The sequence below is a fragment of the Acomys russatus genome, chromosome 22 (genome assembly GCF_903995435.1).
Source record: "Acomys russatus chromosome 22, mAcoRus1.1, whole genome shotgun sequence".
NCBI lineage: Eukaryota > Metazoa > Chordata > Mammalia > Rodentia > Muridae > Acomys > Acomys russatus.
The window spans coordinates 21,164,430-21,187,823 of NC_067158.1; the positions used below are offsets into that span (position 1 = coordinate 21,164,430).

The 23,394-nt window shown below is 41.8% G+C and overlaps 1 protein-coding gene across 1 annotated transcript in view; it reads left to right on the forward strand.

Annotated features, from left to right (window-relative positions):
* The window catches only part of Egfr (epidermal growth factor receptor), a 168,674-nt gene extending 164,688 nt beyond the window's left edge, over nt 1-3,986 (forward strand). The window contains exons 24-28 of the mRNA XM_051165147.1: nt 387-484; nt 1,251-1,418; nt 1,822-1,869; nt 2,747-2,849; nt 3,611-3,986. Of these exons, the coding sequence (XP_051021104.1) occupies nt 387-484; nt 1,251-1,418; nt 1,822-1,869; nt 2,747-2,849; nt 3,611-3,972 (779 nt within the window). The 3' untranslated portion in view covers nt 3,973-3,986. The remainder of the gene's footprint in view (nt 1-386; nt 485-1,250; nt 1,419-1,821; nt 1,870-2,746; nt 2,850-3,610) is intronic.
* The last annotated feature ends 19,408 nt before the right edge of the window (nt 3,987-23,394 follow it).

Sequence of the window (23,394 nt, forward strand, 5' to 3'; positions counted from 1 at the left end):
AGAGCTGTTCAGTAAGAGCTGCACATAGCAAAATTCCCTGTCGTCGTCGCTGAAGATCCTAAAACAAGAATGATGACTAAGGAAGGACAAGGGTAGAAATATTACACTATATGTTATTGTTACACTGACTTAATAAGTACTTTATAGGGTTAGGAATGGATGTACAAGGCCCTGGGTTCTATTCCCTGAGTGGCAACAACTTCTCGTGGACTTTATGAACTAAACAGTGTCAGCTCATGTGCCAAGGCTGAAAAGTCTGTCACAAAGATCATGTCTTCGTCTTTCATTTGCCTAGTGAGATCCCGGCATCAACCCTTAAAGAAATGCCCTCCTTGTCATTTTGTCCAAGGTTATGATTGCTCTGCTTTGTTTCATCTCTTTCTCAGGCTGGATGATAGATGCTGACAGCCGCCCAAAGTTCCGCGAGATGATCCTAGAATTTTCCAAGATGGCCCGAGACCCCCAGCGCTACCTTGTCATCCAGGTACCAGGCCACAGTTTGCACGTCCATTGTCGAAATCCCTCCAATAGCTGTAGATGCCGCTGTGCTGGGACAACATAGCCTGTAGAGCATTTTTCCTGTTGATAAATCTTTCTGTGTGTAAGAGCTGCCTCAGTTATGATGCTGTGCTTCTGAACTGTGGGGGAATAAGGGGAATGTAGGTCCCACCCAACTCCAAGTCACTATTTAATTTGTAAAGTCCCACTTGGACCCAACCTGCTCCTCAGATTTACCTGTCACCTCACATTTTATTAGAGACCTGACTTTGCTAAACAGAGAAGCAAGCCTTCACTGTCAACCCACATGGATCCCGTCCCTGACTCCGTGTTCACCCACCTGCCACCCTGTACAACCAATCAGCCTGTCTCCTCATCCAGTTCTGGAAAATCAAATTAAAATCCTTTGATTTTTGTGGATTTAGCACTTCATTAAAATAGTATATGGAAAACACATCGCAGAGCACTGTGCAATGGGCACCAAATGTTCCCACTGCTCCTTTTTCTCACCTCCCTTAAACTGCTTTTATATGGAGGTTGGCAGTCTTGGGAGGCGTCTGTGTTTTGTGACATTCCAAAACACCCACACATTAAACTGGACAGAGCTGTGTATCTGAGAACCACAGAGGTTGTACCCTAGCTAAGCTGGCAAGCCTGTAGGCGCCTGCTGAGAAAGACCCTTCCTCATGTGGCCAGCAAGCAGGACAGCTCCATTGCCCGCTCTAATAAGTCTCAATAAATCTCTGCACCAGGGAGATGAAAGAATGCATTTGCCGAGCCCTACTGACTCCAATTTTTACCGTGCTCTGATGGATGAGGAGGACATGGAAGACGTCGTTGATGCTGACGAGTATCTCATCCCACAGCAAGGCTTCTTCAGCAGCCCTTCCACATCCCGGACTCCCCTGCTGAGCTCCCTGGTATGCACACTCAGCAGCTCTCCCTCCCTCCTTCCCTCCCTCCTCCCCCCCCTCCTCCCTCTCTGTGTCTGTCTCCCCCTCCATATAAACTGATTTAGTTTCCATTTTCTAGATATTACTTAGAAAAAAAGTAAATTTTAACCAAATGGAACCTAGATTCATAATCAACAGCTAAGGATTTTACTTATTTAATTGCCCAGTTTTCCTAAAGCTGTAATTCAAGGCAAAAAAAAAAAAAAAATCTCTCTTCTCTCCAAAACCACCATTTACTTATATATTCAAAGCATTAAATACTTTTAACTATTTTTACTCTATGAGACCCACCTCCTGCATCCACCGGAAATGGATGTAAATGTACCCGTGAACCATGAACAACATTGCTTTCTTCTTTTTCCGCCCCCAGAGTGCCACCAGCAACAATTCCACTGCAGCTTGCATTAATAGAAATGGGGTATGTATGAACATGTTATAAACCAGCGTCCAATAAGCTACTCTGCAAAAGTGCCCATTCTCACCCACGCTGTGCTGACTTCCCTTCCTGCACATGCTTTGCCACACCATGGCTTCTCTGTCTGGAATGCTAAGGTCACCAATTAGTGATCACTTATCACAGCACCGCTCAGAATGTGGTTCACAGGCAGACAGCATCAGCGTCACCTGGCAGCTGTCAGAAACAAAGATGTCCAGGTCTCCAGCAGACCACTAGCAAGATCTGGGGGTGGGCGGGAGGTGGGAGGTTGCCACCAGGGTTGGCACTAGCCTTCCAAGTCACACTGAGCATGATGAAATGTGGTGCCCCAGGTCCAGCCATGCACTGTGCTGTTCAGAAGCCATCATGCGACTAATTCAATTTCAATTGACATGAAATAAAATATAAAATTCAATTCCTCGCACACATCAAGTGTTCAGTAGCCACATGTGGCACGTGACTGCCTTATGATGGAACACAGATTACAAAGGCATCTTCATCCCTACAGGAAGTGCTATTAGAAGTACTGATCACGACATTGCCTGTCTGGGTCCCAGTGGCACAGGTGTCACTTTGAAGCTTGTCAGAAGTCTATTCTCCCAGACTCCGTTGAATCTGCTTTGCTTGTTTGTTTGTTTGTTTGTTTGTTTGTTTGTTTTGGTGGCAGAATCTGACCATGCAGATCGGCTGGCCTTGAACTAACAATCCTTGTGTCTCAGCCTCTAGAGTTCCAAAATCACAAGCAGGGGCCACCATACCCATCTTGGATCTGTATTTTAATGACACCTCAGGTGAAGTTATTCTCCAGCAGAGTCTTGAGTAATCCTCACTGGAGTATCCTTGCTTCTCTCTCCTGCAGAGCTGTCGTGTCAAGGAAGAAGGCTTCTTGCAGAGGTACAGCTCTGACCCCACCGGTGCCTTAACAGATGACAACATAGATGACACTTTCCTCCCTGCACCTGGTGAGTAGCTTGCTCAGGGAAGCTTGGGCCTTGGTGTTGACTCCCTTGTTCTCAGGCACAGGTCAGCTGCTTCTTTCCACCTAATCCTGCGGTAAAGACTGCGTAAGGAGGTAAGAAACAGAGATGGAGAACTTAGCCTGCTGTGAGGCCTGTGACAAATACAAGTTACATCTGGTTTTTCTGAAAGACTTGTTGGTTTGGAAGCTAGTAGGGGAAGTACCCGTGTGTGTATGTATGTATGTATGTATGTACGTACGTATGTATGTATGTGTATGTATGTGTGTATATAACTGCATATAAAAGATGGATATATGTGTCTCCTCTCTTACACACACACACACACACACACACACACACACACACACACACACCACATCATCCTTTAAATTTGCAAAACCTGCTTATGCCCATTGCTTTGAGAAGTACAGAAGGCTAGTCATGGTGGTACATGCCTTTAATCCCAGGGCTCAGGGAGGCAGATGCAGGTGGATTGGCCAGCCTGGTCTATAAAGCGAGTCCAGGACAGCCAAGGCTACATAGAGAAACCCTGTCTTGAGAAACCAAAATGGGGGAGGAGGGAGGTATAGAATAATATCACAGGTTATTCAGTAGTCTCCATGGTAGTCCCTGAACGTCCTTGCCCTTGGATGTCAGCTGTCTTACTGAAGACATTTGCAGGGCTCACGGTAGCCATGGAATTCTGCCTTGCTATCTTGGGGTGAAGCTGTACTAATAGACACGTGCATTCTTTTTCATTTCAGAATATATAAACCAATCTGTTCCCAAGAGGCCAGCAGGCTCTGTACAGAATCCTGTCTATCACAATCAGCCCCTGCATCCAGCTTCTGGCAGGGACCTGCATTATCAAAATCCCCATAGCAACGCCGTGGGCAACCCTGAGTATCTCAACACTGCCCAGCCTACCTGTATCGGTAGTGGATTTGACAGTCCTGCAATCTGGGTCCAGAAAGGCAGCCACCAAATGAGCCTGGACAACCCTGACTACCAGCAGGACTTCTTTCCCAAGGAAGCCAAGCCAAACGGCATCTTTAAGGGCCCCACAGCCGAAAATGCAGAATACCTACGGGTAGCACCGCAAAGCAGCGAGTTTATCGGAGCATGACATGGAGCGGTGTCATAGCATCTATGAAATTATCCAGACTTTACTGAAGCCTGGGACCAAGCCACCGCAGCACCTCCACTCCCGATGGCCACGCCCACGTTGTGTCAAATGTCAGACCCTCGGACTAGTTTTAAAACATAACTCTGATGGGCATTGTCAGTGAGCCAAGAAGTGGGCCCCTCCCCTGATGCACTTTGGGAAGTTGAAGGTACATCTTTTTATCTTCAAACTCTGAGGATTCCACCAAAAAAAAAAAAAAGTCATCCATCAAGAATATTGTCCATTGGAACAGAAGTTACTTCATGGTGAGATACATAAGGAAAAAAAAAAAACATACATACAATGTGGAAATTTGCTGCACGGGGACCTTGGGGATTTTTATTGTCTTTATTGATTTGATTTACGGGCTCTTCCAAGAAGAAAGAGACCTGCTTGTGGTATGTATTACACAGAGTTGCCTGGAGCCACCTGAAACTGCACAGATGGTTCTACCTGCTCTGCTTTAAGACACTTCCGTGGCAAGACAACTAAATACACAAGAAGACCTGTGTGCCCTGAGCAGGCTACACTTGTACAGCATTAAATCATGGCGGGTACAATAGGATAAGCCACTTTGGTACTCACTGGGGCTGGGAGAAGAAGGATTAAAAAGGTAGAATTTTCCCTCAGACTTATTTTTGTATAAATATGTCCCTGGTACTTAAACAAATACTAGTTTACCAGCGTTTTCTATTAGACTTCCTTATATGTTTTCTGTTTCATTGCTTTTGAGTTTCATATGCTTTCCTGTCTTGATTTCGTGAAGTCAACAGCAACAGCACAAAAACAGTATTCTCAAAGAACAGCCATGATTCCACGTTCAAATCATCAGCGTTCTAACCAAAAGCCTTTAATTAAGATGGAGTGACAATGCAAAACTTTGTAGAGGAACTATAGCCCAAGATTTTAGTCTCAGCATCCGGTCTGTTGAAGTGTGTGTCATAAGACTAGAAATGTGACACAGCTCTTCAGACCCACTTGGCCTTAGCCCCTGTACACCCCAGAATTAGTGTAAGCCATGCGTGGAGGAGAACCTTCCCCATTTTTAACACTGTTTACTGTGTGGTTTTCTCCCTGGTAAGCTGCCACCAAACATTTTCTTTCCCTTTGAGAAAACTGATCTAGGCTACTATGTAATGAGCGACAGCCCACGGTAGGATTGGTACGCAGGCGTCATGACAAAAGAATGTTACAACAGAGTGGAAGTCAAGTGGCAAGCATGCAAATGAGTTTGAACATGGTGACAGGGCTTCCACGCATGCTTTGGGTGAGAAATTCATCCCCAAGTAACATCCAGCTACTCAGGATCTCAAAGTTTGTTCTGACTTTGGTCCTTGTAGCCTAGGTGGTTAATACTATTTCAAGGCTCTTGGTGTCCATCCCTTCCCATTTATCCAGGGATGGATAGAAGTGGACTCATAAATAGTAGCCATAAGCCAGACACGACACATCAGCCAGGTGCCAAGAGCACAGAGTAGGGATGGGGCATTCTGTGGGAGAGATTCAGAGGGGTGCACAAAGGAGACACTATTGTCCTTTATCCTCTGAGAGGGAAAGGTCTTAAGCACCAGGGAAATGGAAAGTACGCTGTCTTAGAGCAGCGGTTCTCAACCTTCCTCAGGCTGTGACCCTTCGTCAATACAACTCCTCCTGTTGCGGTGACCCCCCAACTATAAAATTATTTTTCACTGCTACTTCATAGCTGTAGCTTTGCTACCGTTATGAATCGCAATGCAAAGATCTGATATGCAGGAGATCTGATAATCCAACCCCTGTGGAGGTCATGACCCAGTGGCTGAGAAAGAACCACGGCCTTTAAGGCTTCAACCAGGACAGCAGTGACCAGGCAATCAGCCTGACATGCTTGCTGCCCCCTCAAGCCTGGGTAGAAGGCTTGCAGGATCCTCTTGAGTTTCCTAACTGCTCTCCACTCCTGGCAATGTCAGACTGTCCCCTAGGAAAAATAAGTACTGAGAAAACCAAGCTGCATTTCTAGAGTTTCAAATTCCATGCCATTGCCAAGAAAGGCCGCTTTGATCATTTGCCAAGAATGCCGAGGAAACATTTGGGCAGGTGTTTGCTCAAGATTGGGAGACAGAATGACCCTGTCAGTTACTTGTCAGGAGCAGATAGATGATTGGTGAAGGAGAGCAGGTGAAACCCAGTGAAATTCTAAGAACGAAATCTGCGATTTTTGTGCTTTGAAACACTTTCTTCGTAGCAAAATAAAGTAGCAAAAACTATTCAAACTTGCTTTTCTTATTTAAGTATTCTGCATAAAGTTTAGTTGTTGTCAGGGTTAAGGTTATGTTTGCCTGTGTGTCCTCACTGTGCAGAGACACATGGAGCTGTGAGAACTGCAATGGTTCTCAGCCTTCCTAATACAGCTTAACTTTAATACAGTTCCCTATACTGTGGTAACCCCCAACTATAAAAATTATTTTGTTGCTGAGGTTTTCCTACTGTTATCAATTGTAATGTAAATACCTGAAGGCAACTCCTGTGGAGGTCGCAACCCACAGGTTGAGAACCACTGCTCTCAAGGTCAAGGGACTTTAGCAGCCACTGGTATAAAGGAAAAGACAGGGTATAAAGAAGGGAGGCACCATGCTGGGGCCATCACCACATTACATTCCTGGCAATCCTATGTCAGCCCCATACTTAAACACTCTCATGTACATCCCAGGGCATCTTTCTGCTAATGACCTCACAGTCCATCTTAAATAAACTTTTTCTATGCCCTGGCCCCACACTGGGTCTTAGGCAATTCATGGGAAAATAAATATATGGAGCTTACATTTACAATGGGAACAAATATGATATATATGTATATATATATATATATATACGTATATGTGTGCGCATAAATATATATATATATACATATATATATATATGACCTACAAGGAGCTCCTATCATTATACTCAATAATTCCATGGACTTTATAGAGAAAAGCTCTTATGAGGCAACAAATTAGCATTCCAGCTAACCATAACACATTGTAGGGATTTGTTGGACACTCTTTCTTTTCTGCTTTAGCATCCTACCCTATTCCCAAACTGTAGACATAAAAGAGCCTTGGCCTGCATAAGCCCTAAAAGCCTGGCTCTTGGCCTAGACTACCATGAGAAATCTCCAGCCAGTCGAATTCCAACCTGACTCATCCGAAGTCTGTGGACTTTTAAAGAGTACACATTGGCTAGCCCAGTAAACACCAAAGTCAAGAGACGCTATAGGGGGACAAAATTAGAAGACTTGAGAAGGGGACCCTTGGCACTAACTGATGGCTGCCCATCTGCAGTCCTTTACTTTGGTCCTCTGGTAGCACGTGTATAAGACAAAGCTGGTACACAATGATCGTGTACCCATGCCTACCCTCACTGCAAATGAGAATTCCCTGGAGAGCTTAAATGTCCCCATTCCCTGCAGTCTAATGCAGTCAGAATCCCAGAGGTGCTCCCCACTTTTTATTCTAACAGACAATCGGTACCATCTTCATCACTCGCACAGGCCTGCCACTCTACTCTGTCCAAAGCCAGGGTTGAAGAAAAGTGCCCAGGTGGGGGAGAAACTCTCTGGTGCACAGGAAACATATTTTGCAGTCACCACTACCCACTACACCTATGAGTTGGGCAGAAATGTGGCCTTTCCAAAATCCTCTTCTTTGTTGTTGTTGTTTTTGGTTTTTTTGTTTTGTTTTGTTTTGTTTTGTTTTTTCTCCAGACCAACCTTTATCCTGAAAATGGCAAATATCTAAATCTGAGCCTTGCTTAAAGTCCTGGGACATCTTGCTAAAGTCCTGGGACATTTTGTGTTCAAGTCGTTTAAAAACAGGCCACCACCCTCCACCTCCCCCACGCTGAATAAGTGGTTCCTCTTTAAGAAGCAATGTTACACTTTTTCTTAATCTCTACTTTCTTTTGATAACCATGTGCTTGTGTTATAGCATAAACGATCTGTTTACATTTCCTTGCTTAGGGGCTATAAAACCTTAGCTGAGTAGAAAGCCCTCCCTCTTTTCCCAGCCACACCTGCCATTCCAGAGACAAACATCTTCTTTTGTTAAAGCCACATTTAGACAGAGTTTGTAAATGTAAATATATTTTTGTAACTTTTTTTCAGTATATTGCCCTCTTTATGTAGCACTGAACTTTGTAAAGTATATTTTTTTAGGAAACTCAATTCTTTTTTTTTTTTTTTTTTAACTAAAGAAAACTGTTTGCTTTTTTAAAAAAACTGCAATAGAATCAAATTTTGAAATTGAAATCTTTGCTTAACAATGGTTTAACTGAGGTAGGGGGAGAAGTCCCTTTTCTCTTAGTGTCTGTGCAGCCTTCTTGCAGAGCTAAGCTAGCTAAGTCATTGCAGGAGGGTCAGTCAGGTCAGTATCCTCCAGGCAGAAAAGATGAAAGGCACACGAGCTTAGTGCTGCTCTGAGCAGGAGCTGTGGACTCGTCTGGGCCAGTGTTAGCATAGGGATTCCTGTCTGTTCATCACTACTAGAAAAATTGAAAGATGTGTCATCCTGTGATGATCTGCCACTATGATCTGTAAATGTAGGAGATTCAGTATCACAACACTTGGTTGGTTTACATATGCTAATGCGAACTTTAACATCAGTCATTGTGCTTTTATGTTTAGAACTCACACTTAATACTGGGTCCTAGAAATGTCTGGAAAGCCACAATAATATTTACGCTGTTTGGGTTACTCAGTGGATTCCTGAAATCCGTCGAGTGCGAACATGGTCACTGTAGAGAAAGACTTTCCCGGTCACACGTGCGCCTTAAAACCACCTAGGTTGGTTTTAAAACTCTTGAAGCACAGCCACATACCCAAGAACAATCAAATAGGAATCTATATGGGGGAAACCTGGCAATTTTTACTTTTTAAAAAGTCCTAAGTCCCTTCTTAAGTATAGACAATGTTTAAAAATAAAACCACAAGCTCAGGGATTAGGCCTGACCTCTCAGCTGACTACTCTGTCAATGCAGATGGTATCTGGACCCAGAGAACCCTAAGCCTGCTTCTCGGCTTCTTCCTGGGGGTTGGAGGTGTCAGCAGCCTGGGCAGGAGAAGTGTCAGGAACCTAGGCAGGATTCCCTTGGCAGCTGACCAGACAATAGAGAGTAAAGCATCTAGCCAACAGACTAGAAACAAGGGACATGAAAGAGACACCCCCCACCACCACTCCTGTGTTGCCTGAGGGAGGTCTATTACAAATGAGTGGCAGTAAAGGTGTTATGCTTCTTTTGTGTCCAACTTTGTTAGTAATACACCAACCTGTGGCAACCCATTAACCTCCCTCTCCCAGGATGAAAATCTTGACCTTTTATTTTGACTGCAACGGGCAGACTTTAATAGTTACTAAATACTTGGGTAGCTTTTATAGGAATAAAACTCCAAGAAGAGGGATCTTGCATTAAGAAACACACAAACACACACATTGAACTGAACCTAGGATTAAAAACTACAGCAGCTAATTTTTCTGCCACGTATGGATACACAGTGGTCCTTTGAGATATGAGTCTTATTTTGCCTGAATTACCCAACAAAATTGCTCAGAGTCATTACCTCAGCACCAACAGAAAAATATGAGAGTATTTGAGTTTATACCTCTTAGATGCACTTTTTACTTTGAAATTTTAATGCCTTAGTCTCTTGATTTGGATACAAAGTATTGTTGCTGTATAACATAACGGTATGGGGATAAAGACATCCCGGGATATGATGACTATTTCTAGATGTAATAACTGATTAACACAGGACAGCTATAATTTCACATTCGTTTCATTCAAGCAATAGCTGTATAGCTTCTTATATGGTACATTTTAACTTTGTAAAGTTTCGCGGTATTTGTACAAATGCAAAGCAATATCTCTTTTATATGCTGGTGATTAGAACATGCTGGTTGTACATTAAGTATTGAAAATTAGATGTATGCTCTTCACTGTTTGCCACTCCTAAGAACTTAATAAGTTTGTGTTCTTTGTTAACAGCGCAGTGTTGGTCTCTGTTACTATTTGTGTCTGACTATAGGCATTCTTTCTTGACTTTTTCTTGATTTCAAATTTATTTTCGTTTAACTTGCTGATTTTTGTGGTGCTTTGTGGATCAATGAGCTGTATTCCCCACCCCAACTGAAAACTTAAAAAAATAATAATAAACCTTATTTTCAGAGAAGATGTAGAATCATAGCAAAAAAGAAAAGAAATTACAGGAAAACTCCCATACTCTTCCTGTCCTCACATGTGTGGCCTCTCCATGACACTGTAGTAGCTGAGTAACTGTAGGGGGGCAAAAAAAAAACCCTACAACCCTGCTCAGAGACCTCCTTTGTATAGCCGGACTCCACTTCCTAGATTCTGCCTCGGCTCTTCAGACACAATATGGTCCTTTCTCGGCTTCCATATTCTTGACGGAGGGAAGGATGTACCACAAAGTAAAAGCATCCTACTGGTGAATCTGTTTGCACCATAGACACACACAGTTTCCAGAAACCCAGACACATGGACTGAGCAGCACCGAGAATCTAGGTTGGCCTGTCCAGGACATGACGTGGATGCTCTCTGGTCAGCTAGCTGGGGAGGGCAAGGCCAGCGCCTGCAGTCAGTGCCCTTAGCCCAAGCTTGCCACTCCAGCAGATTGTGACTCCAGAGGATAAGGCAAACACTTGGTTCCGCAACTTTCCTTGCACCAGCTGTTCCCACACAATGCCCTACCTTGTTTCTTTTACACAAGAGGACGGAGGACCGGAAGTTGGGCTCTGCTCACTCCAGCAACCCTCGATAGTTACAGTGGTGTCTCTGAGTCATATCCAGAGAAGCTGCAGCCTTCTTATCTCTGTGTCTTTCATTCTGGACATTATCAGTCCCTTCTAAATGTGGGGTTAGTCTACGTAGAAGCAGGTCTCCATGGCAACTAGGTCCATGGACAATAAGCAAATGAAGAGCTCTCTAGCTGTAGCTCCAGGCCTAGAATCTAATGTGGGAGTTTATGACTCTCCCTGCCTCCTGACCTTCCACCCACTGATTGGCTGTACCCCCCGCCCCCCACTCTCCACATGTGCGCCCCTGGAAAAGAAAGTTATGGAAGCCTCCAGAGCACACATGGATGTATTAGCATCAATGTTTCCAATTAAGGAGTTTAGCTCCTCTACAGAGAAAAGCAACATAGTGCAAGCAATATAAAGGCAGGAATGTGCTAAGGCCCTGGATTTCTCTGCACCTTAAGTGAAAGGCATGGCTCAGAATCTGAAGTGGACAACCTTAACCCCTGGCCAAACCACTGGCTCTACAGTCTCTCCGAGGTCCATATTTCTAGATCAACTCTAGGCAGCATTTCAGCCTAAAGAGAGTTTGCCTTTTGGACAATATCCCTTTATTTAACTCTCTTTGAGAGAAGTGATTCCCGATTATGGAAGTCTAGGAACCAGGAACAGCTTGCCCTACATGCTTTATGCACTGGTGCTCTCCATAGTCTGCGCCTCAGTGTATCCTCACTCCCACCCACCAAGGCTTTTCTGTCCCTCAAAAAGGAACACCGAGAAGCATGAAAAATGCATGAGATTTTCTTTTCCAGTCTCACAGTGACTACTATATAATAGGATCCTGCAGATAATCCAGTTCTTAATTGTAATTGTGTGACCATAGGGACCCTGTATCCTTCCGTTGCCCATCAATGATGCCAAAAGCTCATGGAGACACAGATCCTGTGTGGATACCTGGACCAGGCCCTGAGGTCCTGATACCCCTTTTGCCTTGGGTTTCTGACTCCATATCTGGTCAGTAGCTATGTAGCTTAGATGCTAGGTTCAAAAAGAACCAGGAACATTGCTGTGATTCCAATCCTGGATGTATTCCCTGCTGATCCCAAACAAGAGGCATTCCCAGCCTCGGGCACATAACATTCCATGAATAGCTGCAGCCACAGTCAAAACAGAGCCTGCAGTGTAGAACGCTTATCTTTCAACTATGGTTCAACTGAGGCTGTGGCCTGAGTCTAGAGATCTATACCCTATAGGCTTGAATAGGGATCACCAGGTCCTAGCAAACAACCATGAATCACAGTAAGGGCAGGTGCCAGGTGCCTGGCTCTCTAGTCCAGTGTCCCACTTCTAAAGAAGGCTCGGCTGCAGAGATGGCTCAGAGGTTAAGAGCAATGACTTCTCTTCCACAGGTCCTGAGTTCAATTCCCAGCAACCACATAGTGGCTCACAGCCATCTATAATGAGATCTAATGCCCTCTTCTGGCCTGCGGGGATACATGCAGACAGAGCACTATATACATAATAAATAAATAAATAAATATTTTTTTAAAAAAAGAAGAAAGGAGGAGGAGGAGAGATTATGAATGAGAGAGGCCTCTCAAGAATAAAACCATCTCCAACATTGTTTGGAACTGAAGGTGGCACAGCCCAAGCTGTCTGCTCACTAACTGTAAAGTCTCCAGAGCAAATGGTCCATACAGTGGGCTATTGCAGTATTCTACATGCACAACCCTTTCTTGAACTAAAAAGGCAGTAATAGCGCAAAGGGAGGCAGTGGCTGAGGAAGCATCAACTATCCTTCGGCTTCTCCAAGGCTGTATGAGGCCACTCCTTAGCTGCTGCTTTTATTTTGATGGAGGTTGTTGCCCTAAACAGTTCCATTTTCCCTGAACCCTCTACCCTGGAATACCTTTACTAAACCTGAGCAGAAGAGGCATGAGGATAGTGTGTGCTCTGACATCCTATGCACTAGACTCTCAATCAGCTGCACTCTTCACATATGGGCAAATGTTAAGTGAGAAGTGACCCAAGACAAGCTCTAGCAGTCAAGAAAAGGAAATGAAGGGATTTGGGAAAGTAGGTGGGGTTTTCATACACATCAATAAAATGAAGATCTTGAAAGGGCAAAGGCCCATCACTGGAAATACTTATTAGTTGCAAAACTTTAGTACTCGTGTGTGTGTGTGTGTGTGTGTGTGTGTGTGTGTGTGTGTGTGTGTGTTATACCACATGTGAGCACAAAGGCTCCTACTCTCTTACTGTCTGTTTATTTCCTTGAGACAGGGTCTCTCACTGAAACTGCATCCAGTTTAACAACCAGCATGACACAGCAATCCTTTTTTCTCCATCTTGCCACAGCACTAGCGTAACAAGCATGTGGCCACATCTGGCGTTTTACATGGATGCTAGGGATTTGAACTCCAGTCTTATATTTGCATAGACAGTGTACTTGCCTAGTAAAAGCTCTCCAAATGGCTTTGGGTGACCTGGAGGAGCTTCAGATAGTATTATTGGAGTGTTTTAGAATAAATAAAAAGATAATAATCTTCCCAGTTCAGTATGCAAAGAGAATAGTACAAAAGAAGAAAAGGAGGAACAAAGAAGGAAGGAAGGAAGGAAGGAAGGAAGGGAAAGAAGGGAAGGAAGGAAGGAAGAAAAAAAGAAGGAAGGAAGGAAGGAAGGGAAAGAAGGAAGGAAGGAAGAAGGAGAAAGAAATGAAGGAAAGGAAGAGAAGGAAGAAAGAAGGAAGGAAGGAAGGAAAGAAGGAAGGAAGGAAAGAAGGAAAGAAGGAAGGAAGGAAGAAAAGAAGGAAGGAAGGAAGGCAGACTCCAGAAAGATTCCTTTTGGAATATAGACATGTTTTCTAAATGAGATACAGGAAGTTGAATCATTTATTTCAGAAACTTAGGGTACATCACACAGGCACTTTGCTTATTTTCTTATTTTTATTCAAGTAATTTATTCATATTACATCTCAATTGTTATCCCCTCACTTGTGTCTTCCTGTTGCCCCTCCCTCCCTCCCTCCTTCATGCTATTTTCAAAAGGCATGCTAAGAAGGTACTGGCAGATGCTCCCAAAGCATTCGATAAGATGCAGTCAGCCTTCATTACTTGATAACTTTGCAACGGATAACAACATTTTAAAGTAGATGAACGTGCCTACCAAATAACGTGACACTTTGTATAGGAACAGACAAGATGCACCATTACCGTTTCCACTACTAGAAACTGTCCAGACATTCAGTGAGCTGGAAACAAATCGCTTAGCTTTCTGTCACTATTTTTTTTTAAATACCCATGATAAATTACTTGACAAAATAAAAATTCCATTTTTAAAAATTTTTTTTATTAATTTATTCTTGCTACATCTCAATGTTTATCCCATCCCTTGTATCCTCCCATTCTTCCCTCTCCCCCCCCCCCCCATTTTCCCATTATTCCCTTCCCCTATGACTGTTCCTGAGGGGGATTACCTCCCCCTGTATATGCTCATAGGGTATCAAGTCTCTTCTTGGCAACCTGCTGTCCTTCCTCTGAGTGCCTCCAGGTCTCCCCCTCCAGGGGACATGGTGAAATGTGAGGCACCAGAGTACGTGAGAAAGTCATATCCCACTCTCCACTCAACTGTGGAGAATGTTCTGACCGTTGGCTAGATCTGGGTCCATTTTTGACTTGTGGTTTTAGTCATTTTGGACCATGAAAAGCTGATCTGGTTGCTGTGGCCTGTGGTGAGGCAACACATCATGGCAGAGCTGTAGGGCAGAGCTAAAGTGCTCAGCTCAGCTCCTGACCTGGAGGGAGAGAGAAGGCTGGGAGGAGGAAGGAGGGAGAGAGGGAAGGGAAGCAGAGGGAAAGGAGGAGAGTAGGCTGAGGATGAGGTGAGAGAAAGGAGTAAGAGGGAGAAAGAAAGGGAGCACAATCCCCCTGAAAGAATACACCCCACAGACCTACTTCCCAGTCACACCATTCTAGACACTAACTCTTTCACACACACCTCACAGCACAAGATAGATAAGCTAAACTGGGGCGACAACAACAACAACAACAAGACATGATGAAAACAAGATATTTGTGTCTTTAGAATATGGTGAACAAAAGTCATCCCCGTGACGAATTCCAGACAGCAGCCTGGTTATATAGTTTTACTGACTATAGCTGCTTTTTAACTACAATGGCCGAGTTCAGTGGCTGAAACAGAGATCCTATGACTGCCAAAGCCAAAACCATTTCCTATCTGGCCTTTCACAGGAAAATATTGCCTACCGCAATAGATAGATAGATAGATAGATAGATAGATAGATAGATAGATAGATGATAGATGATAGATAAAAATCAATAGTGCTATCACATGCAAATGTAATCTACAGCTTTCCTTGTACTGTGTAGATAACAATATAGTTGGAAAGAATTCTATTGAAAACAGTAATTAGAAACTGAAGCGATGGCTTGGCAGCTAAGAGCACATGCTGTAGTTGCAGGGGTTTGGTTGCAGGTTTGCTTCCCAGCACCTACACTGGGTGCTCTCTGCCACCTACAGCTCTGCATCAAGGAGGATCTGAGGCTTCTGGCCTCCACATGTGTTTGCACTTGTGTGCACATAGACACCCATACATGTAATTAAAAATATAATCTTAATTTTTTATTATTTTAAGAAATTAAAATGTGAGTATCACCTTTACATAATTTATACCCTTTCCCTTCCCTCTTCACCTCCTCCCATGCCTTCGCCCACTTCCTCTCAATTTCATGGCCTCTTCTTTAATTAGTATTGTTCCATGTGTATATATTTAAGTGTTTAAGGGTAACACCTTAGTATTGAGTAACCTATCAAGGGGTTTGTCCTCAGGAAACTGATTGTCTCACTCTCTCTCTCAGCAGCCCTTGAATGCCTTCATCTAGGAGTAGGGACTTGAGAACATTATTGCATCCACATGGCACACTCAGCTGGTGATGTCATTTATGCACATCTTTAAGCAACCGTCCTATTGAGCTCTCAAGGGGGCAGCCTTCCTGTCAAGTCTAGAAGACACAGCCTCAAGCCGATGTGCTCGTCCTCTGGCTCTTGCAATCTTTTCGGCCCCCTCTTTTGCAATTTTCTCTGAGCCTTCAGTGTAAGAAAGTGCTGAAGATGTATCAGCTAGAGTTGGGCACCCATGACTAGTGGCTCCCTGCATTTTGATGACTCATCTCCTGTAATGGTCACCAACAGCTGAACTCAGAAGTTTCTTTGATGAGGGGTGGCTTTTATTGCTCCCAGAACTTGACAGTAAGACCTTACTACCGAAGATACCACATACTTCAGACACAAGACTTTGAAGAATTGAACTAGAATTGGCCTGCAAGCCTTCTCATTGAGGACTCAGTTTCATAGTATCTGCAGATGCTATGCAAGCTGCCAAAAAAGAAAAATAATTGACAGTCCTACCCAATTGTCACACCTACAAGCCACAACAACAACCAACATGGTAAGGCAACCAGAGTGGGAAAATGGTGACATTTTTATTTTTAGAGTGAGCAATAGCTATCTAATTGGATTTAAGGCCCATTCAACAGGAGACAATTCGTTACTGGGACTGAAAACCTAGCCAACTACTCACCGCTGACATTTTCCTAAATATATATAATTCCTAACTGTATTCTAAATAGTTATCCTCATACCCACAGATAATATAGTCTTTTATAAATGAAATAACAACTAAATGACAAAGCTGGTGCGAATAAGCTTAAATATGCAGAGGCTGGAGAGATGGTTCAGTGGTAAAGGGCACATTCTGCTCTTCCAGAGAACCTCAGTTCATACCCACCTGCATCCCCAGTTCCAAGGGGCACCATACACCTATATGGTACACACTTAAGTGCAGGCAAAACACTCATATGAATAAAATAGAATAAGATAAAAAATTTTAATTGCATATGTAAACTTTAAGAATAAAGCATAAAAGCTATAAAACTTGGATTGGGCATAAAAGAAACTTTAGAGGATACATTTCATTCGTAAGTGAAAGAATATTACAAAGATACCAATTATCCCTAAATATTACACAACTTCAATACTATTCAAGGGGAAATCTCAGTGGTTATTTTGGGAAACACGAGTTTCAGAACTTGGAATCAAAACCAGAAGATGTACCATAATAGCCAACAATATTAGGGAAATAATTGAGTAGAAATAGCAATGTTATAAAAAACACACCATAAAGCTAATATTAAAGTTTTAATGCAAATATAGTGAGATAAAATGAATAGAAAAAATAAAAATTATAAAACTGACAAATGTACATGGAAATGTAGCATATGATAAAAATTAATATTTCCAGACACAAGAGAAATAAAAGATTGTCTGAAATGGCTTTGGAGAAATTTTCTACACATTTAAAAATTAAAAATCCATTACATTATTAAAAACAAGTTTCAGATGGACTGAAGATTCAAAGAAAAGCAAAAGGAAGTACTGGGCAGGATAATCATGATTTTGTTTTTTTATCTTTGGTTAGAAGATAACCTTGCTCTAAATAGTTAACAACAAACCCCAAAGTCACAAAGAAAAAGATTACCAGCTCACTCTTCTAAATTTTTGGTTTCTTAAAAAAAATTAATAATAACACAGCAGAATAAGTTAAAATGTGTCTGAGAAGAAAACTTTGAGACATGTGAATAACTAATATCTAAAATGTGAAGAATTACAATTAATTCATAATAAAAGTTTAAACATCCCCACTAAAATTCTCTGTGTATTAAGGTATAATTAATAGAAAAAATGCTTACATATGTTCGCTCTCACTAGTGATCAAAATGCTACCTAAACCAAAATAGCACCTTTTTGCCACACATTTTGAAGAAAATTTCATGGGCTGCTGAAAAGAATGTGCATTTGGGGGGATTATGCCATGTATTTCTGTTGAACCCAATTGATCTATTATGTCATTTAATTTCCATATTTCTTTTTTAATTTTTTGTTTTGAGGAGAATATATGTCAATTCATAAGAGAGAAATATTGAACTCTCACACTCCTTTTATGCTGATTAGTTTATAGCTTTTGGTGTGACACCTGCTTGCATCCTGCATTCATTTTTTAAGATACATTTTCCATTCTCTCACCCTGAGTCTATCTTTTATGGTGGGGTACATTTCTTGGAGGTGACAAATAGGTAGTCGCTGCTCTTTTATCCTGAATACTAGCCTGTACCTTTTCACTAGGCAGTTGAGATCATTAATACTCAGAATTATTACTGAAGGTTTGTATTAATTTCTGCCATGTTGTTGGTCTGTAATATTTGTTTTTTTCACTCTTTGTTTACTTATCACTCTAACATGCTTTATTGTTTCATGTGGCCTCATGGATGAATTTATTTTCCTTTTCAGCCTAAAAGATTCCTCCTAGTATCATTTACAGAGCTGGCTTGGTGGTAATAAATTTTTAGCTTGTTCTTCTCATGGAAACTTTTTCTTTTTCCTTCAACTATGACAGACAGTTTTGCTGAGTATAGTAGTTGTTGCTTTCAAAACCTGAAATATGCCTACCCAGCCCTCCTGGCTTTTAAAGCTTCAGTTGAATAATTCGCTGATATTTTGATGGTACTGCCTTTATATGTGTCTTGATATTGATTTCTTTCTGCTTTTAGTCTAACTTACATGTCCTGTACATCCACTGCCTTAAATATATCATGATGCAGGGTCTTGGTTCTCTGGTTTTATCTGTTTGGGGTCCTGAATGCCTCATGTATCTGATTGACATTTTTAATCCTCTGGAAACTTTTCTCCTATGATTGTTTGAAAAATGTTTTCTTTGCTTTTAGAGCTAAATTCTTCTCCTTCTATGCTTATTATCCGTGGATTTGATTTCTCAGGGTGTTGCATTTTATAATTCCCACTGCTGACTTCTTATTATATTTCCTTTGTCCTTGTTTAAAAGTTCTATTCCCTCTACCTTCTCTTCCTGCTCGGATAGTCTGTCCTATCCTTGAGTCCTATTGATGAGACTTTCCACATAGCTAATTTACTTCACTCATTATGGTTTTTATGTTTCTTGTTTTAGATTAGTTTACATCAAGCATTTCTGCCTTTTTATCAAATCATTTTTCATATCTTACGCCACTTCTCATATTTCACTCTGTTGTTTGTGCTCTTGATCAGACGCTTCCTTCTGTTTGGATTTCTTTGACAAACGTGAACATTCTTTAGTTTCTTTAAACTATATCCTTCTATAATATATTTGGTCATCCTTTTTATTTCTCTGGGAATTCAACTAACTCATTTTCACTATATGTCATTATTGTATGATCCACAATTTTTGGAGGACTTATGTCATCTTGTGTGTCTGCATGTGTGTGTGTGTGTGTGTGCGTGCCTGTGTGTGTGTGTGAGTACATGCCTGTGTGTGTGTGTGTGTGTGTGTGTGCGTACGTGCCTGTGTGTGTGTGTGTATGAGTGCATGCCTCTGTGTGTGTGTGCGTGCGTGCCTGTGTGTGTGTGAGTGTGTGCCTGTGTGTGTGTGTGCCTGTGTGTGTGTGAGTGTGTGCCTGTGTGTGTATGTGTGTGTGAGTGTGTGCCTGTGTGTGTGAGTGTGTGCCTGTGTGTGTGTGTGTGAGTGTTCCTTATGTTATTGCTTTAGGATTTATTCAACTGGTGTTATATCTTTGCTTGATTTACATTGTCATTGACTATATTCTTTGAGTTGACATATTTGCAGTGTTGATGTAGGACTTGGATGTTATCACATCGTTGTGTGGTGAAAGGTGGAGTCCTCAGATCCCTCTGACTCTTACAGGTTCCCAGTGCTGTGTGCAGGAAGGGCAAAAAGAGCTATTCAGACAGGTACAGACTCAGGGAAAGAGAGAGAAAGCACCTGTGTTCTCTGTCATCTCTTGTTACAAAGACACTAATCCCATCCTGAGTGGTCTACCAATGTGACCTCATCTACTCTGCAAAGCATTTATTCTCATTTTCCACTGCATTGGGATATTAGGACTTCAGCATATGTAATTTGGGAATGACACAAATATTGAGTCTGTGCAGCAGGCATTTTTTACTTCATGTGCAAGAAATTAGGATGAAATAGAATACTTTTTAAAGTGTGTCACTCCATCATTTAAATGACATCAGAATATAGCATAGAATTTCTATTAAGATTATGTTTCTTTGAATAAAATATTTATCTTAGTCTTAGCTATTAGAACTCAAAGTTTCAGTGCATCAAATTTTGAAAGATAAGAAATAAGATTCAAGTGTATTAGTTGCAGACCACCACCATTACTGATATTTGGAAGTTTTAAGTTTATTTTTATATGGATGAATGTCTTGCCTAACATGTATGTATGTGTACCACGTGGGTGCCTGGTGACCACAGAGGCCAGAACAGGGCATCAGATTCCCTGGAACTGGAGTTACAGATGATTGTGTGCTGGGATGTACCTGCTTGAAACCAAACCTGGGTCTTCTGCCAGAACAGTAAGCCCTCTTAACCATTGAGGCATCTCTCCAGGCCCTGCACTTTGTTTTTAAAAGTGAATTTGAAGAGGACATTTCCTTAAGCACATTACCTACAAACAGCATGTCCTGAAGCCATTCTGTTCCCATTATGACGTCAGTGGGAGGAAGAGATGAGTAGTAACCGGAGCACGAAGAAGGATGAGTGCAGGCAACTATTACACATTTGTCCAAACACAGAGGATGTGCAGTCCAAGGGGTGAGCCCTCGTGTGATCTAGAGGGTGATGATGATGATGATGATGTGTCAGCGATGCTCAGGCACTTGTAACACATGTATGTCTCAGTTGGGAATGCCAATAGTCAAGAGGGCAGTGCATGAAGAGAGACATGGGGTTCATGAGGCACCTCTGCGCTTTCCTTTCCATTTTACTGTGAATCTAACAAACGTGGGGTTTTTTTTTTAATGTTTTTAAAGGAAAACAGTACATTTTGAACAAAATATTTTGCTCTCTGCCAGTAGAGATTTCTGAACAACACCTTACTCAGTTTTCTCCATGCCCTCGTGCCAAATAAGAGGATTTTACTTCTCTCACAGGGAGTTGGGAAGTTCGTATCACTTGATCTAACGATGAAGACAATGAAGGAAATGACTTACGATGTATTCCACACTAAGCATTCTTTTCAAGACAGAGTCCTACCCACCCACCATGTAGGATAAGCCTGTGTAGAAACAGATACAGACAAGCCTACTCCAGTCTTTATTCTGGCCCGCAGGTGTGGTCTAAAGCCTGCACTGCCCGGGTTGCATTCCTTTGGGCCCCATGGCAACACTTCTTATAATCCCTTCACTCTGCTCACTCCAGACCATCTTTCTTCTGCATAACCTTTATCTCCAGTCCAAAACTAGGGACAGGCTGTTCGGTAGGTGGGTTGTCTTGTTTTGGCACCCATCACAAAGGGCAATTCTTCATTTTCCAAACATAGCTTTAAATGTCCATTCTGTTTTATTTTTGTTTTGTTTAATTTTCTAAAATATTCCCTTGGAATGTCAGCCAGAGTAAAACTATGTGTTCATATCTTGTTACTGGGAAGCTTTTATTCAGTCAGTCTATTATTATTTCTTTCAACAAATATTACTGAATACCTGCCATGGGTCAGGAATTGTGTTACACCCTACAGATTTCACTGCAACAAAGCCAGTGAATTTTGACCTTCCTCTTTACTTTGAAAATATGACATATTTCAGTCTGGTTGGATGTAATGAATATGGATCCTTTTCAAAGCTTTAATAATTTATATATACCTTTATTTCATAATTTATATATCCATACCTTCATCTCCATGTATACATTAATATTGAAAATGTCATTGTATGGATTTCCCCAATAATGAAAGGCTAAGGATTATACCATGGATCCATAGGGTTAGCATGGTAAAAATGGTCATCTTACCAAAATCAATCTACAGATTCAATCCAGTTCCCATCAAAATTCCAACACAACTCTTTACTAACCTTGAAAGAACAACTCTCAACTTTATATGAAAAAAACAAAAACAAAAACAATGAAAAAAACAAATAGCTAAAACTATCCTATACAATAAAAGAACTCTGTAGGTATCTCCATTCCTGACTTCAAGCTTTCTACAGATCAATAGTAATAAAAACTGCATGGTTCTGTCATAGAAACCAACTGGTTGATCAATGGAATCAACCAGAAATAAACACACCCACACCCACGGGTGCTTGTATTTTGACAAAGAAGCCAAAATCATACAATGGGGGAAAAGCATCTTCAACAAACGGTGCTGGTTTAACTGGATGTCTGTATGTAGAAGAATGCAAATAGATCCATATTTATCACCCTGAACAAAATTCAAGTCTAAGTGGATGAAATACTTCAACATAAAAGCAGATACACTAAATCTAATAGATGAGAAAGTAGAGAAGAGCCTTGAACTCATTGGCACAGGAGGCAACTTCCTGAACAGAACACCAACAGCCCAGGCACTAGAAAGCTTCTGTAGGGCAAAAAACCACTGTCAATAGAGCAAAATGACAGCCTACAGACTGGGGAAAGATCTTCACCAACCTTATATCTGACATAGGTCTGATACCCAAAATATGTAAAGAACTCAAATTTGACACCAACAAACCAAATAACACAATTTAAAAATGAGGTACAGAGTAAAAGAGAGAATTCTTAACAAAAGAATCTCTAATATCTGAAAAGCACTTAAAGAAATGTTCAACATTCTTAGTAATCATGGAAATACAAATCAAAATGACTCTCAGATTCCATCTTACATCCATCAGAATGGCTAAGATCAAAATTCAAGTGAAAGCACATGCTGGCGGGGATGTGGAGAAAGGGGAACACTCCTTCATTGCTGGTGGGAGTGTAAACTTGTACAACCACTTTGGAAATCAATCTGGCACTTTCTCAGAAAATTGGGGTTAGTTCTACCTCAAGACCTAGCAATACCACTCCTGGGCGTATACCCAAAAGCTGCTCTACCACACAACAAGGACACTTGTTCAACTATGTTCATTGCTGCTTTATTCCTAGTAGCCAGGAACTGGAAACAACATAGATATCCCTCAACCAAGAAAATGGATAAACTGTTTCTCACTTACACAATAGAATACTACTCAGATATTAAAAACAAAGACATCGTGCAATTTGCAGGCAAATGGACGGAACTAGAAAAGATCACCCTGAGTGAAGTAACCCAGACCCAGAAAGACATACATAGTATGTATTCATTTATGAGTGGGCATTAGCCATAATGTACAGGATAATCACGTTTCAATCCACAGACCTAAAAGAAGCTAAGTAACAAGGAAGGTGTAAGGGAAGATGCTTCAGTCTCACTCAGAAGGGAAAACAGAATAGACATAGGAGGAGGATGGATGGAGGAAACCGGGTTGGGGAGGATGTGGAAAAGAGAAGCCAGAGGGATCAAGTTGAGGAAAGACAGAAGGAGAAAGTATGATGAGAGATAACTGGAATTTGTATGTAGGGGTGGGGTGGGGCAATCTCTGGGACAAGATAGAAACCTAGGACAATGGAAAGACCAGTATTTTCTAGTTAAAGGAGACGGCTCTTTAAGGCTCCATATCCTCCGTTGCTAGATGTCTTAGCTATAGTCACCCTCATAGATTCCTGGGAGTTTCCATTGTG